The 27949-nt window shown below is 51.2% G+C and overlaps 7 protein-coding genes across 7 annotated transcripts; 2 read left to right on the forward strand and 5 right to left on the reverse strand.

Moving 5' to 3' along the window:
• Window positions 1-310: 310 nt before the first annotated feature.
• Window positions 311-5194, reverse strand: N7468_008303 (uncharacterized protein; the record flags this gene model as incomplete). The annotated part of the gene is made up of 6 exons (XM_058477599.1): window positions 311-1269; window positions 1334-3489; window positions 3576-3684; window positions 3732-4404; window positions 4463-5058; window positions 5158-5194. The coding sequence occupies 6 exons, from the start codon at window positions 5192-5194 to the stop codon at window positions 311-313; spliced, it is 4530 nt and encodes a 1509-aa protein (XP_058327944.1).
• Window positions 5195-6480: 1286 nt separating this feature from the next.
• On the reverse strand, window positions 6481-8576 carry N7468_008304 (putative chromatin assembly factor 1 subunit A; the record flags this gene model as incomplete). Its single annotated transcript, XM_058477600.1, has 4 exons — window positions 6481-6583; window positions 6637-6710; window positions 6760-7767; window positions 7839-8576. 4 exons carry the CDS (start codon window positions 8574-8576, stop codon window positions 6481-6483), a joined length of 1923 nt encoding a protein of 640 aa, XP_058327945.1.
• An 845-nt stretch (window positions 8577-9421) lies between these two features.
• Window positions 9422-10486, reverse strand: N7468_008305 (uncharacterized protein; the record flags this gene model as incomplete). Its single annotated transcript, XM_058477601.1, has 1 exon — window positions 9422-10486. The coding sequence occupies one exon, from the start codon at window positions 10484-10486 to the stop codon at window positions 9422-9424; it is 1065 nt and encodes a 354-aa protein (XP_058327946.1).
• Window positions 10487-15751: 5265 nt separating this feature from the next.
• chiA1 (class III chitinase ChiA1) lies at window positions 15752-16969 on the reverse strand (the record flags this gene model as incomplete). The annotated part of the gene is made up of 1 exon (XM_058477602.1): window positions 15752-16969. The coding sequence occupies one exon, from the start codon at window positions 16967-16969 to the stop codon at window positions 15752-15754; it is 1218 nt and encodes a 405-aa protein (XP_058327947.1).
• Window positions 16970-19875: 2906 nt separating this feature from the next.
• On the forward strand, window positions 19876-20978 carry N7468_008307 (SMP-30/gluconolactonase/LRE family protein; the record flags this gene model as incomplete). Its single annotated transcript, XM_058477603.1, has 3 exons — window positions 19876-20452; window positions 20520-20652; window positions 20714-20978. 3 exons carry the CDS (start codon window positions 19876-19878, stop codon window positions 20976-20978), a joined length of 975 nt encoding a protein of 324 aa, XP_058327948.1.
• Window positions 20979-22839: 1861 nt separating this feature from the next.
• Window positions 22840-24827, forward strand: N7468_008308 (uncharacterized protein; the record flags this gene model as incomplete). Its single annotated transcript, XM_058477604.1, has 4 exons — window positions 22840-23022; window positions 23084-23361; window positions 23416-23840; window positions 23893-24827. The coding sequence occupies 4 exons, from the start codon at window positions 22840-22842 to the stop codon at window positions 24825-24827; spliced, it is 1821 nt and encodes a 606-aa protein (XP_058327949.1).
• Window positions 24828-25297: 470 nt separating this feature from the next.
• On the reverse strand, window positions 25298-27827 carry N7468_008309 (putative spindle pole body associated protein SnaD; the record flags this gene model as incomplete). The annotated part of the gene is made up of 2 exons (XM_058477605.1): window positions 25298-26226; window positions 26330-27827. The coding sequence occupies 2 exons, from the start codon at window positions 27825-27827 to the stop codon at window positions 25298-25300; spliced, it is 2427 nt and encodes an 808-aa protein (XP_058327950.1).
• Window positions 27828-27949: the final 122 nt, after the last annotated feature.

Here is a 27949-nt window from a genome sequence, read left to right on the forward strand (position 1 = left end):
AATAGTATATTGGGAATGAGATTCAATGGTATTAGGCCGTCCCGTCTTCCAATGCATACACGAACGCCGTGTTACGCCCCTCGAGAAAATGAGACTCCTGACGGTCGGCATAAAAAGTGAATCTCCTCTGAACACCAGATCAATTGCCCAGGAAAGGGGTATCTGTATATGCAAGTAACCAAGGCCTGCCTCGCATCAATAATATATGAAGTAATCAAGGAAAAGAAATAAGAATCGAGGAAAGACTAATATCAAAAATAAGCCAGAAAAGGCCTGCACAAGATGAAGAAAAGAAAATGAAAGAGGTTTATTATGCAATAGAATCAAACTCCTCGCGTTCGCGGAGTCGGTTGCGCGCGAGCACATCGCCGCCGTTGGCGGAGAGCTGCATCCAGTGCAGCGCCAGGCACATGCTTTGCGGGTCGGATTTGGAGTCTTTGCCGCGCAGATACATCATCTCTGCCTTGAACGTGTCACGCGGGCGTGTGAGAGGTAGAGTTACCCGGGGAAGGAGCTCGGGGTGTGTTAAGTAGAGAATGGCGAGCTCGCGCTGTGCGACGGGGTTACCTTCCTTCGCGGTGATAATCCACATGGAGGCTGCCATTTCAACTGCATGGCCTGATTGCGGGAAGAATTCTGAACCTGGAGGTGGGTGTCGGCGCATGAGCTCTTGCGATACGATACGATCTGCGATCTCGACCATGCTGTGGCAGACTTCGTCCTTAAGACTGAGAGCGGCAAGGCCGAAGTGGAGGAAGGCAGTCCCGCGGTCAGTTCGGTTTAGTTGGTCGGCGGGAACGAACGCTGAGATGAACTGAAGGTCCCGGAAGAGAGTTTTCGGCTTGACTTCCAAGATGAGTTCCCGGAGTTTGGATATGATTTGGTCATCTGATGGCGTCAAGTAATCGGAACGCTGTGAGCCATAGGTGACCGACTCTGCGGGAGATGACATGGGGAGGCTTGTCTCCATTGGCGTCATAGCTGTCATTCGAGGCTCTGAAAAGCTGCGACGCGTCGATCTTCGACGATGTTGAGGAGTGCTTGGTGTTGGTGTTTCAATGCTACTACCTCGGGCGCCCGCAGGATGGGTCTCATGTGCAGAATTGAGCGAAAAAACAATCAGCGACCTGAGATCCCTCAGGGCATTAAGTTTAACGTATGGATTCCCGTGTCGAGAGAACACCTCGATAAGCCTGTGGAAGACAGCCTTGTAGGAGAAGTCTGGCTGGTCATCTTCCTGGGTTGACTCCTCGCCGGTATCCGACTTGTCTTTAGCATCAGCATTACCCCGGGATTGTGTGACCGGGGGGGTCGAGAGACCTGCTCCGCTGACCCCCAGATGACCGGCGACGTTCGCGAAGATGCTTTGATCGCTGATCGTAGTCATCATAGAACTTCTGGATTGTTGCCCTCTTTTGCATCTGCATTCGAATGTGCGGTTTGTCGAGTGCGTTCGTGAACCAAGCATCCGTTTCGCTGCCACAACTCCAAACTGGAGAACCAAGATCGGTTAAGAGAAGACTGGCAAGAGTTTGTTTCAAATTGTCCATGAATGCGGTCTTCCTCTGGGTCCTCCCTTGGCGCTTGCTTTGGGCTCGTTCCTTAGATTGCCCCTGGGGCGCTCGGTCAGAGTGTCCGGCAGGACGAGCCAAGGTTTCGCTGTACATGGACGGCGGCCTGGAGTAAACGCTTGAGACACTCTCAGCATAAGCGGGGTGGTGCTGGTGGCCTGACCAAAACGTGCTATAGGTATCACCAGTCGAAGTCGATGCTGCACGGCCCGGCGATCCTGCGACTGAGCTAAAGTCGACAGATGGTGGCCCGCGGCTAGTCCGCCATTTCTCAGCGCCAAAGCGAGGCATAGATTGTTTCTCGCTCATCGCTGATGGCAGATCGTGGGGCAAGGGAGAGAGCGGACTCGGGGTGGGCAAATTAAATCCCAGTGATAAGGGTGTGCCTAACTCTTCACTTGTGGCTGTAGAGGGACGAAGGTTTGTGGGAATAGACAGTCCCGGGAAAGGTCGAGAGCCAGAGCCTTCGTACTGAGCTCGCTCCCGCTGGAATAATTCACTGGCCCATAGAACCGGTGTCTCTGACATGGTCTCGCCTACCAGGCGACTGATGCTCATGCGCACCTCATAGCAGAAACGATGGATTCTCTCCTCGCCTTTGCAGAAATTCTCAATTCCATTCAGAGACAGCCACTTGCGTGTCAACTCCACTTGCTCGTCAGAAAGTTTCTTTGGGCCACCCTGACTGCTCGGAGCTTTCATCATGTTCATGACCTGTATCTCAGGCTTTTGGAACAAAGAACCCCCGAGCGACCGTGCTGCGGTACGTGCTCGTGACTCTTCTGGGAGATCAAACGGTCGCGAGATCATGGTCTTCAGAGCCATGGCCACGTGTCGAGCCTCTTCGTATTTCATCGAATTCTTGACATCCGTCATGTACCACATTTTAGTGCGAATCTTATCGATAGTTGACATGAGCGTCTTCAGCTGCCCTTGCAGTCGATGTAAGCTATGGTCGAGCGACACAAAGTCACTCTCACAGCGTTCCACCACTGCTCGAGATTTCTTCAATGAGTTGATACATGATTTGTGCATTGGTCCTAAAATCCAGGAATCGCCGGGAGATGACGCGGAAAGGTGTTCCTGTCGAAGTTGTCGAGACGCATTCCACCAGTAATGTGCGCCGGTGAAATCCGACACGTTATGAGCTGCGGCCATAGCCATGTTGAAACGTTGCCTTAGGGATGAAGGAGGTGCCGATGTTCGGAGTGGGTGCTCGAAATCGCTCGCATTGTGCAGATCACTGTCTTCTACAAGACGTATGACTGCCGTCTGCGTAGCTTCATGGTTCTCCTCCTGGCCAAGATTTGTGGTGTGAGGGTCATCATCATTTTCCAAGGTCAGGGTTTTCGAAGACCCGGTTCCAAAGTCAGGGAGTAAGCTCCAAGTCAAATCGTGGCCATCCTTCGATATTGAGAATATAGTCCAATTTTCTTCCGATGGGTGCTCCAGATTCGGGCGATGTATAGGCTCGTCTAGATCTGTTAACTCAAAGCGTATTCGAGCAGCAGTCTGTGATAGGCTACTATCGGGCACGGAAATAAACGAGGACTCCATGGAGAATATGGATCCATTCTGGGAAGGAGGCCGCGGGCTTTGGTTATTTGTCGATCGGTAGAAGCCAGGCTCGGCAAGAGGTTCAGAACGCATGCTATAGGATGTTGAAATACCAGACCAGGATGGCATTCCAGCCGTTGATGGCGATGTATGCAGAGAAGAAGGTGACTGCGGGAATAGGCCATTCAGAAGGCTGAGTACATCCGCAGCTGATAGAAGCAGAAAAGTTGAGGCTGGATTCTGGCGGCTGGGATCGGCTGAAGAAAGCTCAGGAGGTCCATCGTCAAGAAACGGACTTTGGAATCGCGAAATCATGTAATCAACCCGTTGCTTGACTGCTGGGCGCAGTGAGAAATGATGCCTATCAGTATATTGTCAGCAAAACAACATCTCTGGAGAGACTTCGATCCGAGATTCGAAGACTAAATTAGACCAATTGTGACCCACATTGACCGCAAAACGGCAAAGACCTGTGAATATGCTCGGAGGCCAACCTGATTAAGCAGCTTGTCGCGAGCCTCTTTCCTAATGTGGAAGTCCAGAGCAGTCCATGCGTCTAAAGAAAAGATCAGCCAAAAGCGGTTGAACAGATATGCCAGTCACATACTTCCGGATAAGTCAAAGCACTATAGAGGAACTTCGGAAAAAACCACTGCAAGAAAAGGTACTCAAGAAAACGGCTGCGCATGTCAGGACTGGGTAATTTCCGCAGAACGGCCCTGGCAAACTGAAGCACGGCGCGAGGGAAACCGGCATCAGGATCCTCGAGCACGCGGAAGAGATCATCAACCGCAGAAGCAAAGAACTCTTCAGCAACCTCCGTGCGCAGGGGATCCATGGTGTCAGCGGCAAAGTCCAGTCCGGCAGTATCGGTATGCTCCAGTAGAAAGGCTCCCGTTTGTAAGATATCCATGAGGTAGAGTTCAAATTTGGGACGGGCTATCCAGTTACTTCCCGTAACACAGGAGGATAGGATCTGATTGACCAAAGGGAAAAATTTACTACTGCCATGGGACATTAGTTGGGCGCAGACAGAAGACCAGACATCCAGGCGAAGATGGGCCTCCGGTGTATCGGGCTCTAGCGGGGCGGCAAAAACGTTACAAAACAAAATAGAGAGCGGATCGGTCCTTTCAAAGGAATAAGCATGGTCCTTGAACGGGGCAGACTGGGCCAGGTTTCGATTAAAAGAATAGTGAGATCGAGAGCGGGACGATGAAGAGAAAGCAGCATCGCCGGCGTCCAAAGCGGTAGAAGAGGCCGTAAAGGCAGCCAGCTGAGCCGAGCTAAAGCCCCGAATACGATCGACGAGAGAACTGCGGGTCAGAGCGCACCAGTCGCAAGATTTCCAACAGATCCGTCCGGGACTGAGGACTCAGTTGGTGGAAGAAGTCGGCCGAATGATCCAGTTCGGCGTCCGAGCCTCGGTCGTCCAGCGAATCCTGGGTGTCCTGGTGGGCAGAGACACACGAATCCTGGAGATCATGAAGAAAATGGTATAACGTAATAAAACTGGCCTTGTCATCATGTTTGAGCCCTTCCACGAGGCCGCGCTGGACAGTAGTTCCGATGCGGATCATGCGCGCAGACACGCCGATGGATACTTTAGTTGCGCGCAGACGCTGTTCCAGTCGCTTCCTCTGGGCCTTCTTCCTTTGGCTCTGACGATACCTTGTTGCAAAATCCTCGAATGAAACAGATTCTTCCACTGGCGCGGGAGCTTCAAGTGCCGGGGATTCAATTCCAGGGGATTTGGCCTTCAACTCCGGGATGGGACTGGAACGGGCCGAGCCACCCAACTCACCTGGCCCCATGGTTGACTCTGGCGATAGCGACGGGGTTGTCGGCGACGCTGGAGGAGAAGGTGGCAAAGGCACTGATGCGGGGTCCACGTGCGACAGATCACATGGTGGACATGGGATCTCCAGGGCTGAAAATGTGATAAGATTAGAATATGAAGTCGGGCATCGCTGAAGGGCCCAGAGAATCGAAACTAGTGGGTTCGCGGCCCAACGCACGGGGAACTTACTAGCTGGGATCACCGTCAGTTCCTCCTGTTGATCCATGGTTCCTGTCGCGCCAAAGGGCGAAGTGCGTTGTCGCTCGATGCCCCTGGCTGGAAAATGCTTATCGCATGGTTCTATCGTGGGCGAAAACGAGTGCTGAGAACCGCGCACCCGGTCGCTGGAGAGAGAGCAACCAGAAATTCGGTCCAGGATGGATAGAGGAAAAAAGAGGGAAGAGAGGAAAAGGCGGGGGGAAAGAGAGGTTGAAGAAGGGAGGGGTAGATTCAGGAAGCTAAGAGATGGAACAAGACTACGAAGGTTATAGCATATCAGGATTAGACAGAGAGAAAAAAAAAAGCCCCGTATAAAGAACTCGAAGCGGCCAGTTGCAGGCAAACTCCAGGAAGTATACTGGCCAGAACACGCTGAAGTACACAGAAGTACACGCTGGAGCAGAGCAGTAGCAGCGAGTGCGCCCACAGCGGCAAGGGACTCCAGTTGTTACGAAGACATTGGCCGCGAGTACCGAGTACACGGGGCGACGATGCGTTGGCACTGCATGCAGGACTGAGGTGGACAGCCCCAGCCCAATCCTCCTGATTCGCCCGCCGACCCCCCTGCGCCTCTGCGGAGTCAGCTACTGTTGTCCGGCCTTGGATCGTCAATGGGCCAATCGCGCTCCTGCTGGGCCATGAACATGCTTGACGGCGCTAGTCATCTGCTGGGGTTTCGGGACGAATCTGTACGCAGTACATGAGGGCCCCACTTGATCCAGGGCGTTGTTGCCAAATGTCCACGTCGTTTTGTCTGCCGAGTGTGCCACGATTAGGTTTGCCGTTCACCCACTTTCACTGGTTGCTCGCTCGCGCGATTTTCCGTTCGAGAAGCCAACAGAACGCGGTGAAGCCGTTATGCAGAAAATCCCCGCGTTGTCCCGGAGGGGAACAGGTGCTACAGAGTTGAGGTATCGAGGGCTGCATGTCCTTGAGTCTAGTCCTATGCAAGAGGGCATGCGACCAGACGTGCAGCAACGATGACTGCACTGCGCATAAAACGGCGCCGGGAAAACTAAATCCTCTGGTAAAGGGTCAAATAGTACTTCCATATACATGTGGGAATATACATGGGCCTGAAACAAGAAATGGGATAAACAAATAGTGATGAACACGAAATGTGATATTGATTCAAGTGGAAGCCGTTCAAGCCTGCTCTCATGATAATCCATAGCAAATGCCTGGGAAACCCGTCATATTAACCTTTCAACGCCAACCATAACACATGCAAATGCCCTTATTGACACATGATCCACATCGAGGCCCAGGCGGGTTTTGGAGGGGTCGGAGACGTTACGGGTTACAGACCCATCTCTTCTCCGTCTGCTTCTCACCCACACGTTTTGCAACCTGTTCGAGGGTGACCTTCAACGTGTCCTTCGGTATTTTTGGGAAGCTACATGCGTTCGCGTCAGTATGTGTTCGAAATGCATCGGGAACAAAGCTTACCGTTTCTTCAGATGTTCCATCAACCCGATCTTAGTCAAATCGCTGCCCTCGACAGCCTGCTTGAACTCTGCCAGCTGTTCAGGGGGAATGGCTTCTTGGCCTTTGAACCAGCCGGCAGCGCACCCCCAGCGGGGGCGCATCACCGCTTGTAGACCGGAACTTATCCAACGGGCCAGCCGCCGGCTTCTGAAATACTGCCGCTTTGGCCTGGGCTGGGTCTGCACTTGGCTTGGGGGTTTCCCAATATGATGTAGACCACGGGTCGATAGGGAATCGAACGGTCTCGGAGATTGTTTCGATCTGGTAGACCTTCATGTCCTCGTCCACGCCATCTGCGGCCCAGCGGATTCCACTACAGACGGGTTCGAGATCGCCCACGATTTGACGCCGCTTGCCGCCTGCCAGTGCATCGTCTTCGTCGTCCAGGAAATCATCCATCTCTTCGTCTCCATCCTCACTGCCTTCCTCTTCTTCCTCTGAGTCCAGGTCCTCACCTTCTTCGGGCTCCTCCCATTCAGCTTCGGAGTCGTATTCGTAGTTTGTCTCAGGTAGGCCCTTGTGATAAGGGTTACGAGACATCTTCTTGGCCTCGGCTGGTGGGACTGCACGAGTATAGGTCCCTTGATATGGTGGTCTGACATCTTCGCAAAATTTAAGTGACTTCATTTGTACCTCGAGCAGCATCTTTTGCGGGGATTTCTTGGTCTGGCGGTCTGCCTGAGCACCCGTGTGCTCCTGCTCATTCTGTTCCTGCATGGTTCGCATAATTTCTCGGGCGGAGTAACCTTGCCGGCCCTGTCGACGGCGATATGGGATAAGGTTAAACACCTCAGAGGGACGAAAAGGTGTATGCTTAAAGGGTTTCGCGCTTGGGTCGAGGCTGGCGTCCAGTGTTTGGCGGACGTGCTTGAGAGCCAATTCGTCGCGCTGGAACCGGTGGGGAGGAGCAACAGTAGTATGTGATTGAACGAAAAACTCGGGAAATTCTTTAGAATAGTCGGATTCGGAAGACTTGACGGGAGTGGGAACGGGATCAACGTTCGGTTGAGGCTTTGAAGGCGAGTTGGCGCTTTTAGCAGGAGATGTAGGGGGCGGAGGTTTTGCGAAGAATGAGTTGAGCTTTGGTTGCGCCTGCAGAGTGTATGTAAATAAGAGCTCCAGCGTCTGGTAGCTGAAGAGTGAATATCAGGCCAAATACATACCCGCTCTTTCTTCTGCTTCTCCTCCTCCTTACGACGCTTCTCGTCCTCCTTGGCGGCTTCTTTTGCTGCCTTTTCTTCTTCTTTAGCCCTGCGTCTCTCTTCTCGTTCTGCTTCCCGTCGCTTTTTTTCTTCTTCTTTCAAGCGCTTCTCTTCCTCGCGCTCGGCGTCGCGTTTCTTCTTTTCTTCCTCCTTCACGCGTTTCTCTTCTTCCCGCTCGGCGTCGCGCTTCTTCTTTTCATCCGCCCTTAGTCTCTTCTCCTCGTCTTTTTTGGCCTTCTCCTCTAAGCGTTGACGTTCCTTGGCCTCCTTTTCTTGTTGTTTGACATCTTTACTAGCAGGAGACACCTTTTGCCTTTTGCTGGCAGGGCCGCCAGTCTCTTCGGCATTCGCCGGCGTCATAGTGACAGTATCTGTGACAGGTGGGGAAAGATCAAACAGGGCACTCGCTGAAGCAGGTAATACAACAGCAAATTGAGTCTGGTGGGTGGCTGTTTCTTTGTTGGGGGTTGTTGATTGATCTTCAATGGCTGATGCTGTTGATGGATCTTGATTTTCCTGATTCTCGCCAGTGCAAGACGTATTTGGACGTTTGTGACCAACAGATGAGATTACTGCATCGTCCACTTCGTTGATGGACCTTTTTCGAGGGCTTGAAGGCGACGCGGAAATCGAGGCAGGGGGCGGTAACGGCGACAGTGTCATGTTTGACTCCATGAGGGGTGATCGTGATGCTGTCATTTAGAGGTTTTCCGTTATAGATTCAACACCATTAGTCAAACAGGCAATGGCAATACCCAAGGCGAATGAACATCGGAATTAGCCCGTTGGGGCGTGGTGTGGTGGTGTTACTTGTTAATCTCCGACTTGAAAGGGCAATGTGGGTTGAACGACGCGTTAATAGGGATTCGCGTTGTCGCGTTCCGATAAGGCACGTGTCTGCTTACTTAACTCGATTCAGAGTCCCCCCCGGCAGTAAATTAACTATGGCAAATTGGAATAACTTCAATTATTGACAGCATTAGCACATGAAACCGTATTTTCAGGTTTTTCGCGTGTGAGTTGTAAGAAATTGAGGTTGTCGTTCCCCTTCTTGGGTATATGCAACATGATTACTAGAGCGAGTACATGGCATCAAGTACGTCTATATACAAAATGAACATTCGGAACGTTGGGTCTTAGGATTAATATCACTGATCAGATTGCGAGCTATGAAGAACCATGAGCCGGAGTTTTCCGGATGCAGAAACCAAGCGCAAAAGTAGAAATGACCCATCCACAATACCAGAGATAGACCAGATTTCCCGAAACAGATGAAGAGCCAGCGTGGGAACAAAAAGACTGAGATATTGAAATCAAATGTTACCATCCCAGTTGGACCATCAAGGCCAAGATAACTGGGGAAGGTGCTTCCAGAAAGATATTATGTGCAGCGGTAATATGCTGAGGCAGTTAAAGAAAAAGTAGCTTTCAAGGTCGTGAAAGAATTAGAATGGTGGGCAATGACCGGAACAAGTACGGGGAGTATGTTCAAAGGTCTTAAGGCTGCGTGATGTAGAATGAGCGACTGAGTCGGGAGGGTAGCCTCAGTCGCTTAGGTCGTCGGGGTTAGCGACGAATAAACGAACGTTGCCCAAAGACATCGTCCGCTCATCAACACTGCCTCGCCGCCGTAACTCGTCTGCTTTCTTGGCCTTCTCCGATGCTGCAATCGCGGCACTAGGCGCCTGCATGTCGCCCACCATATCTTCCTGCTCACTGCTGTGCGTAGTCCCCGCGTCATCCTTCGTCAGGGATGACACCCGACTCTTCTCCTCTTCCCGAACCTCCGCAGGAGGGTTCTCGGTTACCTCGGGAAGGTCGGTCTTCTCGCTGGGAGGCGTGCTATTGCTGCCCATTGTACCCGAGGGTCGCTGATAGCCGCTAGGATACCGGCTGCTGCCCACAGAGCTGCGACCGCTGCCCGTCCGTCGGTGAATGACCCCTTCATTGCTGAGGGCGTCATCTTCTGCGTCGCCGATCTCGTTCGCACTCAGACGCACCGGTACCTTGGCGCTCACTAGGTTCGAGGGTGAGAAATCCAGCCCACCCTTGCCGCCGTGACGGTTCTTGCTACTAGGGTGCCCAGAGCGGCCACCACCATGTACCTCGAGGTACGCCCTCCGTTTATCGCGAAGAGCCTGCTCGCGCATGCGAGGGTCTTCGGGTTGCGCCCGGTCGCACCAGACGGTGCCCTTTTGTCGCCGCATCAGGGCTACATAGCCGAGTTGTGAGTTCGCGGAGCGATTGGAGGCGCTGCGGCGGATGTCGACATCTGCGTGGGCCATTTGGTTGCCGGTCGAGTTGGTCGAGGTGGTGGTGTTGGAGAGGCGTCGAGCGGGAGGGAAGGGGGCGGGAAGAGCGCTCTTGTTCGGGGAGATGGGCCCTTGTCCTAGACCGGCTTGGTAATGCGGGGAGTGAGAGCTCGAGCCGTATGGCAGCACGTTTGAGGAGGTGGTGCGAGTTCGGCTGTGGACGGTTTGGGCGGCCGGCTGAGGGGCAAGGTTTCGAGGAGAGTCGTAGCCCTGATAGCTGCTGTAGCCATGTTGGACCATACCGACTGGTTTCCTTCCAGGCGGGCCCTGGTGCATCGGCATTCGGAAATCGGTCATGTTGGGCGGGTAATGGACACTAGCCACGCAATTCTTTTCTTCTAGAGTGGCGAGGGAGAATATGATGGCCCCGTCACAGGTCGGCGCAGTAGGAGAAATAATTTTTCCTGTGAGAAATGTAGGTCTTCAAAAGAATAGCCTGTGGATTCCAAATCCGGCTTTCTCTCAATGTGATGCGCGCGCGGTCCTTGTAGATGGGGTCAGACGATCGGCAGTTTTATCGGCGGTTTTCGTTTCAGCGTACACTCCGCCAGCCACCACTTGACTGAAGGATTCGCAGCAGGGGATTCGATTGGGAATCGTTTCGAATGTGACGTGCCAAGGTTCTCTTTGAAAGGCCAACGGCGGAACAATGGAAATTGCCAGGGGAATGGAATTGGCGGGCTCGGGTACAAGCGCACAGGATTTTCTCCCAGATACGCGGACGCCCAACTGAAGAGAGATGGCGTCACTGAAGAGACTTTCAGATTGAAATCGTCCACGAGGTCAAGGGTAAAAGATAGGAGAGAAGCAGGGGGGGAGGATGAACAAAGAGACTTTGGCGGTTCAACCCTCCTTAGTGCTATGATTGGCCAATACACCGGACCACGACGGACCTGAAGTAGAAGTTGGCGGGTGGAGATAGACCTCAGCCACAGAGATCGAAATCTGGTTTCTGAAAATTACAATCCCGCAGGGCTGATGGCCTCAAACGTCCCGCCTAAATGCAACTGCTACTCTGGCATGGCTGATATCTACACAGCACAGATGGCTGTCTAATATTCTGACACAGCCGAATCAGGTAAGACATGCCACGGGCTAAAGTTTCCTGCTGATTATCCTCGTGTCGACTGCGATCACTGCGGAATGCCCGTGAGATTCCAACTAGACCCAATGTACACTAGCGGGGCTTCGTACCTGTCCATCCGTAAGATGACCCCCTCCCTGGACAAACAGCCGGGGTCACATCCGGTTTTCTCATTGGCAGTCAGGCCATGCTTCACTGGGCGCTTAAGCTTGTCCTGGGATTCATGTCTTGCCTTGATACCATTGCAACCGGCTATGGGGCGTGTTCAGCTAAGACCTACGAATTCGTCTCCTGCGGAAGAACGCAGACAGAGAAAAGCGACATGGCCATACTCGCGAAGCCCCTGATTATGCTCTTGCAGGACAATTGCGCGTCGCCGAAGGTGCTTCGTACGGTGATACGAGTCGTGCACGGCAACAACTTTCCCAGCCCACATGAACCACATAGGTCAAATGATCCTCCACGGGTTTCACCATCCCTCCAACCCGTAAACCAAGACACCCAGATACCGCGGAGACAATGGTTTGTCCACTAGGTGTCTTTTCCTCTGCAATCTGCATCGGGGACTTAAGTACGCAGTAGATGGCAGTTCCGGGGGCGCTGCCCAGTCTTCTGGGATTGGCGGACAACTCGGCAATCATGGCGTGACGCACGGTTCGCGCTGTGGCGCTAGCAGCCCGACTGCAACCAAGCTTTGGATCACCTGCTTGCCAGCCCGGTGAAGCAAGAATGCATAGTGCTGGTGCAAATCCTTGCTAGCTGGTTACTTCTCGTATCTTCTCTGCTTGTCTAGTGGCCTCCTGATGTGCAGATGGATTTCGTCCTGAGATTTCCACGTGTCAGCTCCAGTACACCCGCCAAAGTTCATCCCGTTTATCTATGGCTCCTAGCATCTGCGACCAGGTTTAGCCTTCTGGCGTGGAAAGGGTCATTGATTTCGGTGTCCTTGATTGGGAGGGAACATTTGTGTGTGAAGTGCGGGGCAGGCCGTTCTGATAAATCCTTGATGCTTATTTGCACCACAGACTCGACCGGCGCTCGATCCTTCACGAAGACATGTCTGCTATGGGAAAGATAAGTTCGCGAGTAACCGAGGGCCGATTTTCGTGGGCTGTTCTTATGTATCTCGCCTTCAGGAATGCGGGGTACGGCATAGACAACGAGGCAAATGCGGAGTTCACCTAGTGCACAGTTCAATAACTTAAGAAGAGGCTCAATGTAAGTTTTCCGCGGGCGTACATCATGTACCCTACTAAGATTTCCGTGTCTGGAAGACCTGATCTGCCAGTGCTCTTGTCCATATAATAGTACCTGCACCGACACCCTTTGATAGAAAACAGGACTCTCTTCGCACCAGGGCTTACTTGAATGTGCTCGCCTCGAAGAGCAACCTCCTAGAAGTTTTAACTCAATATCCACTAACTGATAGAAACCATACTTCGCAGGGTTTAGTCCCAGAATGCCAAGCAATGAGACGCGTGTGGCTAGTGAGACTGCACAGCCTTTGATGAACTCTTGCCTGATTCCGATGATCAGGCCCCAATCTGAATACTCGCTGGCGCTGGCTCCACCACCTAGAACTCCCAAGAAGTAAAGAGAAATATTTAACATTCCCCCGCTTTGCCGACAGCACCATGGCCCTGAACGGACGCAATAAGGACGGTCCCAGACATCGACCGGGAGCTTCTGAGGTGTCGCCAGAGAGAGGATGAGAGCCCGTACGCCTTCCATTCGAGGCTTTTTCGCCTTGAGAATATCCTCCTGAGAAATTATCCGATCGGATGAGTGCGCTTCGATTCTATGTGCACTTGGCTCTCTCTCTCTCCAATTGTACATCCAACGGCAGCAGAAGCCCGCCGCGAAGCGGTAGCGCAGGCCCAACGTTACTGGTCCCTATCCCGGGCTTACAGACCCGGAAGAACGCCCGACCTACGACGGCGACCACCTAAACCCTTATAGACGAGGAGGGGACGACGCCAACCTGCGGTCGCAATATCAGCAGAGCAGGAAGCCTCCTTTCCGGCCTCACCGGCCTCGCCGACAAGGAAAGCGAACGGGTCGCAGAACAACCCGGGTCCTCGAGCGTTTCCTTAGCGGTCACATAAGCAAACCAGGAACCACCTGGCAACAGCAGGATGCCATCCAAGCTTCAAGGCTTACGTGGGAGCGCTGCATAGTAGTTAGGGCTCAGTACTGTAATTTACAGAGAAAAACGAAAGAAAAATTTGTGCTGCGCCACACTTCGCGTGGGAACGTAGCACTCGGTGGAGCAGGAACGGGGAATATGTAGTCATGACGTCAGTATGTTTCAGCGTGCCCATTGGTTCAGCATGAGTGATTTATCAAATGAATAAGAGTCAGGAACACTGGCTGCGTTCGGATCTGAATCCACGGGAGTATTCTTTTTTTCCTTGGAACGGGACGGAGAGCTCATTATGGGCGGACTCGAGTTGACTGTCGAACGCCACAGTTTAATTTACACGCGATCGATTTAAACTTAACGTGAAATGGGACTAAGCTCGAAAGATCTGCCATGTCTCACAGATCTTTCCGTCTGCGGATAGGTGTAACGTTCTTCTGCTAAATACTTCGGCCGAAGTGGTGTTTCTCTCCGCCCGTACCCCATCCCGGTAGGCCATCGACAAGAATGAAAGTGCATCTCCATTTGCGAAGCAGTGAAGAGGGGAAACTGTTACCCGGGACGAGGATACAGGCTGTCCTGTTTTCGGCTCACGAATTCTATATTTCTGAACTAATAGGTGCTTTGAAAAACCGATTGATCCCACATTGTAGTAGATAGTACGTTCAGAATATTTCCATATGCCCAGCGACCTCAGCCTCTCGTAGTTCGTGGGCTTCGAGAATTAGCGGCAAGGGACTATTAGTAGATGTGCGCGTCGAACACATCGGCGGCGAAGTAAGAACTAGTGGAGTAGACATGGGAAGCGACCTAAATGTCATGTTACTGCAAGTGTACCGGTGTTTAAAGATGTACGCTAGCCACATTAAGTGGCTCGCTATTTAGTTTTGTGCCATAAAGGGGGAATTTTGAACGACTTGAGCACCGCGCCAATGGTAGAGGTCAAAGCCCAGACAACATGATTCACAGTCGATATGGATGAAGTTGAATATAGTACATGAATTAGAGACATAGTGTAGACCCGGAAGCTTAGTTAAATTCGTTCCTTCTTAATTGTCGGGCCACTTCCTCTATATCAGCGAAGGTTATGTGTCACCAATGGATAAATGGTGAAATCAGCAAGGTTGGATTCTTAATTACTTCATTATGAGTTACAGCCATGAGGATCCGGCAGAATTACCCTGTCCGGACATAGGAGTAAACAAGCTTTCCTTACTCGCCATGCAGCTGTGATAATCATTGTGAAGATGGCCCACTGGCACTCATCTAGGTCAGGACAGCCTCCTTCATAGCCGTTATTACATGACTGGGCCGTTAGCAAGCCCACCTGGGAGATAACCAGAGGTGTCAACCGCCTGACTGATTTCCCTTGTGAAAGAACTGCAACAATCAGTTGGTAGATTATGCAGATGGATGGAAAAGCGAGCTATGCTCTAGTATTCTATGAGGTGAAGCAAGGGATCCTACAATAAGTTCGGGATTAATTTCGGAGCAAGTTCAAGTATGATTGAACCTTGCCAGTGCAATTATTCATGTGTAACATAGCAGTGAATTACCCACTCGCGAAAGTTCTGGTGTGCCTATCTGTACGACTCGAAGCTGTGCACCCAGAATATATAGGAAGACTCGAGATTTTCCAAACCTTAAAGGTTACTAGTAAGTGCACTGATTGCTGTAAGACACGGAGAGCCACTTGCGACGATTTAGCGGCAGTGCAAAGAATTCATGGCCATGGCTGGACAGAGAGAGTTAGATATGGCTAACAAAAATATTGATTTCAGAGAGAAATTAAAGATACCAATGAGCGCACTACTATTCAGTGTTTCGGAGTAAGAATCAGCTAGGTAAGCTTCACCTGCTTCCATTGCAAGTTTCCACTTTCCCTTCCTGGCTTCGGTGAGAACGGTTGCATTGATGTATGGTAGTAAAGCCGCAGTTGTAGGATAATTAGCAAAGAACAGAATTCGCGAAGACAAGTCTTCAGTTTAGCTAGACATGCAGAAAAAATGGGGAGGTCGAAAAAACTTTCGAATGTATATGATATCTGGGTGGCCATGTAGCCTCCATGCTAGAGGGAGCTACAGACTACAACGAATATAAGTAGAATGTTCTGAAAGTACTGAGATTGGTAGCTGCCTTATCGCTGCAGATAGTAGATTATGCAGGATTGTAGGTGTAAAGAGTATGCGCCAATAAAGTGAAGCCGACGAAAATCAGAGCCGACGCAAAACAAAGAAGCACCCCATTGAAATTATTATGTTGAGCAATCAGATAAACATGGCTGTCTCGAGAATGATGGGGGCAGAAACGCAATCCTAGACGAGCAGGGCAAGGAGTCCTAGACGAGTAGGGCAAGCAGCATGATGATGCTAGTACTGAAGATGTTAGAAACACCAGAGAGCGAGGAACCAGCATTGTAGGAAGGAGGGCTGCTAGCCACAACACCCGAGGTGCTGAAGGGCTTGCTTGTGACAGTTGGTTTGGCTGAAGCTTGGCCAGTGCCCAAGGTGATTGTGTTCCAGCAGTTACTGGTGCAAGGAGTCACATTGGTGACTGTGCGTGGAGTCGCGGCCGGAATAAATGTGGTAGTCTTCGAGCAATCCTTGGTGCAAGGAATGAGAATTGTAGTCAGAGGTGCTGAAGAAGCACCAGAGGTGGGGGATTGCGTGATTGTGTGGAAGCAGTTCTCAGTGCAAGTCACAACAGTAGTGACAGGGGTGGGCACAGGAGTAGTTATCTCAGTCATGGTCTTGGAGCAAGACTCAGTACAAGTAACCACAGTAATCACAGGAGTTGCGGTAGCTGGAGAGGTTGCACAAGGGACAGTCAAAGTCACTGTGGTAGGAGTTGGAGCACAAACTGTGCACACAGTAACAGTGGTAGTCCAGCCACTAGGGATTGGTGGGATGGTTGGGGCACAGGGAGATCCACCGGTCCCCGTGATAGCGGCGGTAGCCTTGGGGCAGACAGCGGCAGTGAACGTAGTCGAACGGACAGTGAACCCAGTTGGACAAACCTCAGTGTAAGAGGTAGTGACAATAGTGGTCACAGTCTCAACGATCGAAGTGCCGTTCACAAAGGGGGCAGTTGGAGCCAAAGAAGTGCGGACGATGTTTCCAGTGTTCGAAGACGAAATGGTGACTGTGGAGACGCCAGTCTGAGAGACAGAGGCATTGGCAGAAGTTGGAACCGGGGAACCAGAGATAATGGGATCGGTGATCATAGTGGCAGTAGTAACAACAACTGAAGTCTGAGATGAAGCCAAAGAGTGGTCAGTCAGTAACTGGCTGGCAACGCGTGTTTCGGACGTGGAGAGGCTCCAAGAGTGGCCCCAACAAAAGGGACCCCAAAAGGGGCTCCGAGCGCAGGTCCAGCATAACGCGAGAAGGGAAATGGCATTTACCGTCATGGTCGAAGTAACGACCGTAGAGACAGTGGAATTAGCGGCACCGCAGTCAAGGCAGAGCCCCTTGGCTGGGGCACCAAGCGCACCCGAGATCAGGATCGCCATCGTAGCGACGACGACCCACAGGGGGAAGAGCTTAGACCCAAACATTGCGAATGTGAAGATCTAAGCGAATGGCTTGAAGTAATACGACGTAGAGCAAGTTTGAGGATGAGAGCAGACAAGCAAGGATGTGTGGGAAGCAACTATGAGAGCAGCTGAGGAAAGGAAAGAGGAAAGAAGAAAGTTGGAAGGAGGCAGAGGATGTTTTTATTCGTGTTCCAGGAATAACACAAACGCCGATGGAGTTGAGACGGTTACATAGTATACAAAATTGGGCATGTGATCTTGTGCACCTCCAGAAATATTAAAAGTATCCGGTGACAATGTTACAGCACTCTGATCAGAAGCTCTATAATGGGAACATGGCTTACGGGACACGTAGACCCCTGTTCCCCATAGCCAGTTATTTGTCAGGTCTATCAAAGTCCCTGAAATTAATATAGACTCTTGATATCGCTCATCTTCGCATAAGTTTCGAGATGGGTAGCTACAGCCGCATCTGACTGGGGAGGATTCTGACCGTGTATCCTGGCCCACAAGCTACAAAAGGTACACCCATCTGTCACTGATGACAAGCCAAATTTGATAGTGGCTAGGGAGAATTTGAGTACAGAAATGCATAAGGGCTTTGATGAGGCTACTAAGATGGACTTGGATATGTAGATTTAGGTGGAACCGCTAATCCAGGAACGCCAATGGCCGCCACGGGATCTGCACTGTCGGCCCGAGGCGGCTTGGCGCTCGGACTCTCGCAAAAATCTTCAAAAAGTCTTTGATAATTCATATCATCTAGTTGAGCCAAAACTGCCTGCAGCACAGAGGAAATTTGTTATTCTAGTGCTTCGTCCCAGCAGACTCGACCAATGTGTGTCAGGTGATTTTACCTCGTACTAGCCCGGACGCCTGTGGGTGCGCCCGGTACAGAACCCAAATTCAGGAACATGTGACAAAGGGAATGCTGATTGCGAATGGACTCTCTGGCTTGCTTTTTGACTGTGACTATCCTAGAAGGAACGTGGAAATATTAGATGCGAAGGCAGAAACATACGCGAGGGCAGAGGTAAACAAAGTCTTACCTGAAAGAGAGAAATCACATAGGAGCATTCAAAATGTGACGAGGCTAACAAGCCGGCCCTAGTGGATGCCATCACCACACCAGGGCATAGGCCAGTCAGCAACCATGCTGGTAAGCCATGAGGGCCTCCAATAGAAGTGTGACCTGGACTCCTGATGGGGGGAGGGGAGATTGAGAAGAGGTGGGAGAACTGGGCCCTGGCCCGTGACAACTACCAATAAGTTTAAGAGGTGGTCCCTGTTGTCAATGGAACCAAATAATAACAGATCAGGGCGGCAACAGCGCTTCTTTTCGATATTGGAATTGAAGAGAGAAGAAAAAGCGGAAGAAGAGAAACTACAGCGACAACCTAACTCCCTTGCAACGATCCTTCATCCCAACTTCCTATAGTTCGGACAATCCTCTCAATACTGAGGCGGTGATAGGCAGCAGGATAGCTAGTGGCACCTATGCCGTAAACAGCTATTAGTGTATATTCAGCATTCAGTCGACGCTCTATATCCAAAGGAGCGCTTTGGCCCTCAATCCTGTATATTTTCCGACCCAATTTTTTATAAACCTCAATTCTCACGTCCTCCAAAGCCTATATTACTGAGACCCCAAGTGCTCGATAAAGCACTATTGCTGTGAGGCAGGAAACTTCAACCCGATGATGGCAAGGAGAACTATCCGAAATTCTCTCCACAGATGCACATTCGCTTCTGGTATAAAGAGTCGAAGCATCTATGAGAGTAGACGAAACAGCTAAACTATTTTTGAAAGATTCCTTAACCTCTTTATTTATCCTGAATACAGTCAGAACTGGATGAACACAACAATGGATTCGACTTCCAAGGTTAATGTTGTCACTTGATTATTCCAGTATTATTTGATCTTCAATTTGTTATATTAAGTATATCGTATTCCAGTATATATACACACTCACTCATACGGTTAGTTATCTCTTCCTCCATGATCCTTACAGCTACTGATACTTCATCTTTTACGCTTGTTACAGTCAGATTATGTTCATGTTTACATGTTCCGCAAACCATATATACTGCTATGCAATCAGTAAAGGTCTTCAGCACAGTGTTCGTTTCCTGTGAATTGGATCCAGCCAGTACTGTTCATTCAGATCTGAGTTGAGCTTATCTTCTCTTTTATGCCCAACATCCATGCTATTTTTATCTGCCTGTCTCCGCTGAGTTTCATACTTGATCCACCGTCATTAAGAAACTCTATAAGTGCCGAGTGCCCATAGGCTCTCGGCGCTTCGCTCTGAAGTGACCTGTCAAACTCAGTGCTGGGACATCCTCTATGAGCTCCAATGCAAAGAAGTATTCCGGGTCCAGTGCCACTACTAAGGCGAAGAGCATTGGATTGGGATATATCAGGAGGACTATACCATCCGCATCCGCACAAACAGCACTCATAAACATACCGTGGTAGGCCGTTTCCAAGATTCGAAGTAATTGCGTCGAGGAAACTGATCATCGATGCTGACATTAGACCTTTTCTATTAGGCACGCAGGATCTAGTAATTATAAAGTATATAGCCCACTTGTATGAGCTTATCAATAAGCTCTAGAGCTGTACGGACTATGCCTCATCGGACTAGATTTCCAGCCAAAATCGATTGCTCGCCACTTCCATGGGACTTACGTACGTGGGATGGGTTTCCCCATGAGAGTGAAGTAACAAATTAAGAAATTGCATAGAATATACACAGGCCCATTAAGGTACTCGCAACCGTACCTCAATAAGACACGTGGAGTTTATGGTCCTCCATACTCCACACATTTCGCTTACCCCGCACGGTTCGGCGGACACAATTGAAAGTGAATCCCACCAGGAAAAACCGGGCACCGATTCAGACACGCATAGATTGAGACCCAATATGGAACTTCCTATTGAAAGCCTTTCGACAGGACCGCCCTTTTATCTTACTCCGAAGGGGCGAATGACTCTTGGCGAAGGACCCATCTATCGCGCCAGTGACTCCACATTGCATTGGTTTGACTGCCTCTCATCCCCAAGCGAGCTCTATATCCTCCCTGTTGATCCAGAAACGGGGGTTCCTACAGGAGCTGCCCGTGTCCAGGCACTCAAAGACAGTATCAGCGTGGCCGCATTTCGCAAGGACCAACCCGGAAGCTACATCGGAGCTTACCATCAGGGCATTTGCCTCTTGGACGAGGCCACAGGCGAGCTTGAGGTCATACGTGAGATTATCCCTTCATCAGAAAGGGAGCACCGCCGTTTCAACGATGGTGGTGTTGATGCTGCAGGGCGCTTTTGGCTAGCAGAGATCGACTTTGCGGCTATGAAATTCCCTCCCGGAGAGATACCTTCAGGGTATGGAGCTCCGAAGGGGCGACTTTGGAGATATGATCCGGATGGTAGCCTGCATCTGATGCTTCCAGAGGGTCTTATATGTGGGAACGGGGTGAAATGGAGCCCAGATAATAGCAAAAGTAAGCATCTCAAGCCCTTCAAGTTATTCAAATGCACCCGCTGATAATGGCCTTTCTCTGCCCCCAGTGTATCTCAATGACTCTTCTGGAAAGAAAATTTATGTTTTTGACTTTGATCTTCTTTCTGGAAATATCTCAAACCAACGTACTCTGGTCGATTTCCAAGGTCTTGATGGCGAGCCAGATGGCATGGTTGTGGAGTAGGTAGTCCCGGCAGGCGCTTGTACTGAATCGTTGCTAACGAATTACGATTTCGAGTAGCACTAAGGGAAATCTCTGGGTTGCCATATACGCCATGGGCTCAGTCATAGTCTTTAGTCCGGCAGGAGGTCGGCTGAAAGAAATCAAGCTGCCAGCACGTTACCCAACCTGCCCCACATGGGGAGGAAAGAATCATGATATTCTTTATATCACAACTGCGAAAGATCGCACGGATAAGCCAGATCCGAACGATCATGGTGGGCATATGTATATGCTCCATGCGGCTGGAGTCCGCGGACACGCCAAGTACGAATTTGACGGCTAAGCCCAAGTAGATTCACCTGGGCACGCGAGTACCAGCATTCGAACGAAGCATTGAACGTCAATCCGCAGGGCCATCATATTGATTGCGTTGTACGGGAATTAACATATCGATGGTTTTAGATCAATTGTGGGCCGTCGAATTGAGCGGCTGGCCATGAGATAGAGAATAACAGAGTATAGTGTGCCAGATGAACGGAACTGTCAACCATAAAGCATGTGCTTACATGTATCACCAACTGAAGGTGTTGACTTGATTCCCAGCCCATATATTAAGTTTTCATGTTTTGATCGTGACGAATATCAACACTACAAGAGCATTTCATCAACTTCAAATTCTCCATCGGAATTTCCATTAGATTTTATCAGCAGTCCATAGAGCCATGATTAATATCTGCCTCGAGAGAAAGGAATCTGGGTCCGCGCATGAGGCCCGATCGAGAAAATGACCCCCCCTGGTTTGGGATTCAAGTGTTATATTTTTCAGTGAGGTACAGGTCGCAGCACTCCGCCGTTGATTCATGTCTTCTCATAAGGAGGGCCGATGTTTTCGCCGGCAGCTCTGGCGAGTGGGCACTTGACTGTACTACCGAACTAGCCATCTCAGATCTTAAATTGCTTGCTCACTTTTGATAGCAGGGGTAACCCATTTGGGGCGGATCGAGCACATGATGGGAGGGCGTACGTGGCTAAACTGTCGGGTTGGCAAACCCTATCGCTGGTACTGCCGAAGAGAAGGGAGAACTCGATGTCTTTCGAAACATACGCAGACCACATTCTACATCGCCCTGATCGCTTGGTCGACTCCAGGGAGGCAGGCCCAGTACTGTTAGCCAGTAATTTGAAGAGAGAAATTACCAAGCCAGGTAATCACTTGGTCTCGAGGGAGTGTACTGCCAAAGAAATGCCCAAAGTGTACCTAATGCATTGAAGAAGAACGCATTCCATGTTCAAGACACTCATTAAGCCAATGTGCGAGCCGAGGTGGTGAAGTATGAGTCCCCTGGATGCTTACGGGCATCCCTCGCGATAGGAAGGAGGAGCCCCTCATTGCAAACAATAACCTACTCACTTTTAAAAGATAGAAACCGGACAATTTATGACTGCGCGTACTAAATGCAAACAAGATTATTATAATACTTCTATCACGTTCGCTGACTTCGAATTATCATGCAATCGGATGGGCAGATCGCGGGCAATAGACCCACGTCATCGAGGGATGGTGCATCACCCTAACCCTTCACCTCCCTGAACTGCCCGCTGGGACAGCCCTGTCTGAATGAAGTGGCCATCCGAAGGACTAAATACTTGGAATAATCCAATGTTTCCATTCCGGGGGGGGTTGAAACGACTTGACGTCGAATTGCGGATCTGCTACCTACAGGGTGACCTCCCAGAGGACAGTGCTGTTCTGGCAGCTTGAAACCCCCTCCCTAGCACTGCCCGGGTCCCCATAGGATTCGACGAAGTGACATTCTTGCGGGTCAGCAGTAATTTCTCGGAGATTTTCATGACAGAATCCCCCCAATGCAGCCGTGGTCGCGCCTAGGATGCTTTCCATGCCGGGCCCCTCGGGAGGCACATTCCACCCCTCCACGCTTGAACGCGTCGACGCGCGCCTGGTCAGCCTACTACTTCATAATTCTCCTTTGGTCCTAACGTATCTCTGCTATTTCAACTTATCCGCTACTCGAAGTCGATGCTGTTGGTTTAGTCGGGCCCAGGCTGCACGGCTCTTCCATTGGGTGCTGAATACAAAAGCCTGTGATCTAGGGTATCTGCCTGTTGCAATACTACGATCGGTCATTCGAGGGCTTCTTACCAAACACCGCTGTTGAGCAGCTGGCTTCACCAATTCACACAAGATGGCGACTGGCTTCTCTCCTGCGCCGCGGAAAGAAGGCACATGGACGAAGCTGGTGATATTCATTGCGATCTACTGCTTGATTTTTTGCTCGCTGTTGCAGCTGGTCCTGGTCTTCATCCTATATGGCAATCACCAGGTCGATTCAAAGATGACGCCCAGTCTGGTGTTATCTTTAGTCTCGGTATGTTTGCCGTGGTGGTGTCTCCTATCATTGCTTGATGTGCTCTGCTGACCTTTCATAGTCCGTTCTATCGATTCCGTTAATCTCGCTACAGAGCCTGGTTGCATGGCAATACAATAAGATCGGAGGCTTTGGGCAAAAGAAAACCGTTCTTCATAACTGCTGCACATATGTCTTGCGCATAGATCTTATGATGTGGCTGGCGGCAAGTGTATCCGGCCTGATCGTCGCTGCACAGCAAGTCTACTGCCTGCCTTCGGGGACCCATGAACCCTTCTGGAGGGTGGGTGTAAGCTGTGCATTTCATCGCTCCACCGTCATCGTATCAGTCGTCTCACTGTACGTACCGGTCACTGATTCCACGGTGCATTACTTGTCTCTAACGTGTTCCAGGGTTGTTGTTTGTACAATGTACTGCGCAAGAGAAATGTGCGACCGACCATATGACGTTTCAATCATCGGAATCTATCGACGTCCACAGGCACTCAGGAACGGCAGCATCCTCTCTGGCAACAGCTGGGATAGCGATGAAACACTCAAGAACGAGATCTTAAACCTCTGCCGACAACATGACGGCAAAGCCAATGGAGAGCCATGGTTTGTAGACCCATTGATTAACAAAGTCAACTGCCATCCGAGTATTCGACGTCCAGCTCCCGTTCGAGTACGCCCACAGCTCCGAGTAAACACCGATCCTGGGTCTGAATGTGGCGAGATCAGGTCAGGCGTTTCGCTATCTCCGGATGAACATCCTTATGTCTCTCCTGGGGCGCAAACCCTGATGCGACTTCTTCCCTATCTCTCGGACATCAACCGTGGTGACGTCTGGAACTAGCTCCGATTCACGGGCAATCCTCGCAGACCTCCCAGTGCCAAAGGTGCCAGCGATTCCCGAGCAGTTCACAGCCCACAAACGCCAGAAATCCTCCCTTTCTTCCTTGAAGCGGTTTTTACCCAAATCCCTGGCCTCAATCCCTCTGTCCTCGGATCCGCAAATTCGAGCTCTCGCAGACCCGGACGCTGCTTCTGATCCTGAGAAGCAAGTAGCTCCCTTGTCTGTCCAGAAGGGCCCTCTTGAGAACACCGAAGCTCCGGCCCACGAAACCTCTCCCTCGCCAGACACCGCGTCAGCAAAGGATAGCAACGACAAGACTGCTACAAAGCAAGAAGGTCATGCCAGAACCATGACCATGAACTCTGCCGACGCACCAGAAGTTGTCACAGCGCCGGAGCCTGCCAAAGTGCGCCGTTCCCAGACCGCAGACCCAGTCCCTGCTGCCCGTTCGATGCACCACCCACACCACCCAAACTATACGCCTGGCGCACCAACTCCACGCACATACTCCTTCGCCTGCCGCCAGAACACCGTCCTGCACACCGATCCCTCTCGCCGAACCACCACACCTCGTCAACCGAACGCCATGCCCTATCCGGTCCGCAGTACAACCTACCAGTTCGAACAACCCAAGCCACGGCACACCCAGAGCCAGTATCACTCGCAGTACTATCTACCTCCCCCACGCTGGGCAAGTCTTCACACCTTCGACCCCAAATACGGTGGTGCCGCTGCAGCGGCTGCCCGCCGAAGCGACGTGGAGGTCATCTACCCCAGCACGCGTCGCGCAAGGAGCAGCACGCACGGTGGCCTTAGTGGCCCGCTGAGCTGTATCATGGAATCGTCGACGCCTCGCGCCTCGGTGGACGAGACTCAACTAGCTGCCATCACTGCGCATAGCTCCACACCTAATATCATCGATTCGTCGACCTACCGTGGTGCCAATCGCACCAGTTTGGGCTTCTATTAGGAGCTGTTCCGATCTGGAGGTCTGCTGGTCGGGCTTTCCTTTGCTTTTGCTCGGTGTCTAGTTTTGAATGTTATATGATTGTGTTGGGAAACAAGGACGATGACTGTACTGATGAATGGAGGGTATAAGCGGTTGTAGCTGGGAGAAGGGAGCGTTGTATACGATGCGTTTGTTAGTCTAGCTCCATATTCTCGATACCAGATCTGAAGTTAATCCTGTTCTCGGCTCCGATTAACTACATACAGAGAAAATTATTAGATCCCAGAGTTGTTCATGAGAATCAAATTAGGTTCTTATGTCAGTAAATTCCATATCACCTGGGCAAAGAAGCTTCAAGAGCCTAGATACAAGAAACACCCTCCTGACAACGCCAGTCGCTCCGATACCCGCCCTCAATGCAAGCTAAAGCACAATTTGAACGCAAAAGGGGAAAAAGAAAAAAAGGTCAACGCGCAAGATTCATTCTCCACTCACTGATCCTGGCTTCGTTCCTTACTCTTCGACCTGTTCCTCTGCACGTACTTGTACCGGTACGCCTGGGACTTCCGTATCGCCTTCTCCCCATCCTTCTTCTCTCCATCTGGCCGGCGGTTCTCCTTGTCTCCCGTAACAGCGTCAGGTCCACTCCCCAGCTCCTTCTCACCCCAGTACATCATCAAAGCCTTGCTCATGGTTTCACGCTCTTTGAGAAGTACGTCCACGCGGTGTTGCCATTCGCGTTCTTTCTTCTGGACGGACAGTGCGATGCGGCGGTCAAGCTCAATAGCTGCTTCTTCCTTGGCGGCGATGATGGACTCTAATCGTTGGATCTCTGCATTCATGGACTTGATACTCTTGCGGAGCTGAGATTCCTGCGTCGAGGATGACGTGCGCACATTTTTCAGTTCAGCGCGGGTATCTGCCTCGCGCTGCTCTGCTGCAATGAGCTTGTCGCGGAATTTGCGCATGGACTCGGCGTGGGATGATCGTAGAGTGGAGATGGCTGTGAGGTGGGCTGTCTGAAGACTCTTGATCTGGGCCTGGTGCACTTCTTCCATTTCAGCAGTCGCGCGCTGCTGTTCCTCTTTGGCGGGGCTGTGGGCTTTGGGGGGTGACGGAGGCGGGCTTGGAGGCTGGCCTAGGGCTTCCTCTTGCAAGCGAGCAATAGTCTCGAGAGACTCGGCATGGTCCTCTTGAGTCTGAGCTAACTCGCGCTGGGTCTTTGCAAGGGATGCCGTCAATTCGTCGATGCGTTTAGTAAGTCGCGAGTTCTCTGCTGATGTATTCTGCATGAGTGTCTGAGATTCAGCAGCCTGGTCACGGAATCGAGTCGCTTCTGCGTCGGCGGCTTTGCGGTTGGCGGTCGCTTCTTGGAGTTCTTGTCGTAGCTTGAGGACTTCGTCGCCGAGCGAATGAATGTCTTGTTGAGCAAAAGTTCTAGTTTCAACGGGAGAACCAGGCTCAGATGGTGTACCAGGGGGGCTCCAAATCTTTGATCAGGTCGAGGATCTCGCTGTAGGTACTGCGATTGCCTCGAGGAAGGTCCGCAACGACGGCTTTCAAGGCATTTTCTTGAGCTTCAACTTGGGATTGGGCACGGGTCAAGTCGGCCTCCAGGGTCTGGTTTCTCGCTTCAAGAGGCTGGTTCTTCGTCTCAAGTCCGGTCAGACGATCCTCCAATTCTTGATACGCAGTCTTAACGCGATCTATCTCCGTCTCTAGTTTTTCGGTTTGGAGAGCCTGGTCATCGATCTCCGCCTTGAGACGGTCGATATCGCTGTTCTTCTCCTGAAGCTGTACCTCCTTTGCGCGGGTGACTTCTTTCAGTTTTGCCATCGTCTCTTCCAGTGCCTCATCACGCTTATGGAGTTGGTCACGGGCGAGGCTGAGCTGTTGTTGCAAGTGAGCAATGGTCTCCAACCGCTCGGCGTCCACGGAGGCTTGAGAGTCTCGATCTTGAAGCCTTTCTCGCATGTCCAGCAATTGTTTTTTAAGGGCATTCATATCAGACTGATTTGCGTTCGATTGCTGGAGCGCTCTTTCCTGGTCTTGGTTTTCTTTTTTCAAGGCTTCGATTTTGTCATGAAGCTCCTCGTCACCAGCGTCCTTAGCTTGAAGATCTTGGATGTATTCGATTTTGTGTTGGAGTTCCGTTTTTAGGTGTTGGATCTGGTTGTTGGCAGACTCCGCCTCCAAAACCCGCTCGCGATTGTGTCGAATTTGATCATCCCGGTCTCGAACCTCCTCTTCCAAGTGTACAATACGACGATGAAGCCACTCTTCACGGTCTTCAGGCGTCATCTCCGAGCCATTTGATACTTTTCTAAGAGAAGGTGAAGCCGAAAGCTGAGAATTGTCGGCCGGGTCCTCTTGAATGTCCTCCAATTGGGTTGAATCTTTCACGAACCCACTGTGTCGGTTCAACATGTGCGATGGGGTAGACATGTCCACCGGAGGGCCGAATTCACTGTAGTCTCCTGCTGAGGCATCTTCTTCAACAGCGGGCTGTCGGGACCGTATTGAAGAACGACGCTGCCCAGTATTCTGCGCCGACTTTCCTTCATCTTCACGAGCATCCGGTTCATCTTCGCCCATCAGATACTTTTCCATATTTGCTGTGAAGTCCTGCGGTCCTCCCACATCCGAAAGCTTGTCCTCCTCGTCGTTGAACTCGGGAAGAGGTACGTCGTCTAAGTGGCCGCTGGGGAACTGGCTAAAGTCGAGAGTGTACTCAGCCAGACGTGCATCGAGATCGGCTCCAGTCGGGCTTCGGGGCCCAGAAAACCCATTGCGCTGCATCTTGTTTACTTGCTGGCGATCATCTTGACCATGTGGCTGGAATCGCTCTGAGACCGGACTATCAGCGGGGAGAGGCGATTCGGGGAGGGGCGATTCGGGGGGCGATGGACTGGCTGGATGGTGTGGAGGGGAGGATGGCATGAACAGAGGTGTGACCAGTGTCGACTGTCCAATAGTATCGTGGGAGGTAGGGAACGGCGAGGTGTAGCCCGTGTTCGCCATGGTGGTTGACGCGTCGTGAGGTTGTTATGGTGGAACGCACGCACACCCAGCAACCAACAATGGAAAACCCCCTCAATGAGATCGCAGGATGCTACTAGCTCAGCTGCACTGCATGCGACAAA

This window comes from Penicillium chermesinum (genome assembly GCF_028974085.1).
Source record: "Penicillium chermesinum strain IBT 19713 chromosome Unknown utg000006l:1.0-2335141.0:1.0-2336784.0, whole genome shotgun sequence".
Classification (NCBI taxonomy): Eukaryota; Fungi; Ascomycota; class Eurotiomycetes; order Eurotiales; family Aspergillaceae; genus Penicillium; species Penicillium chermesinum.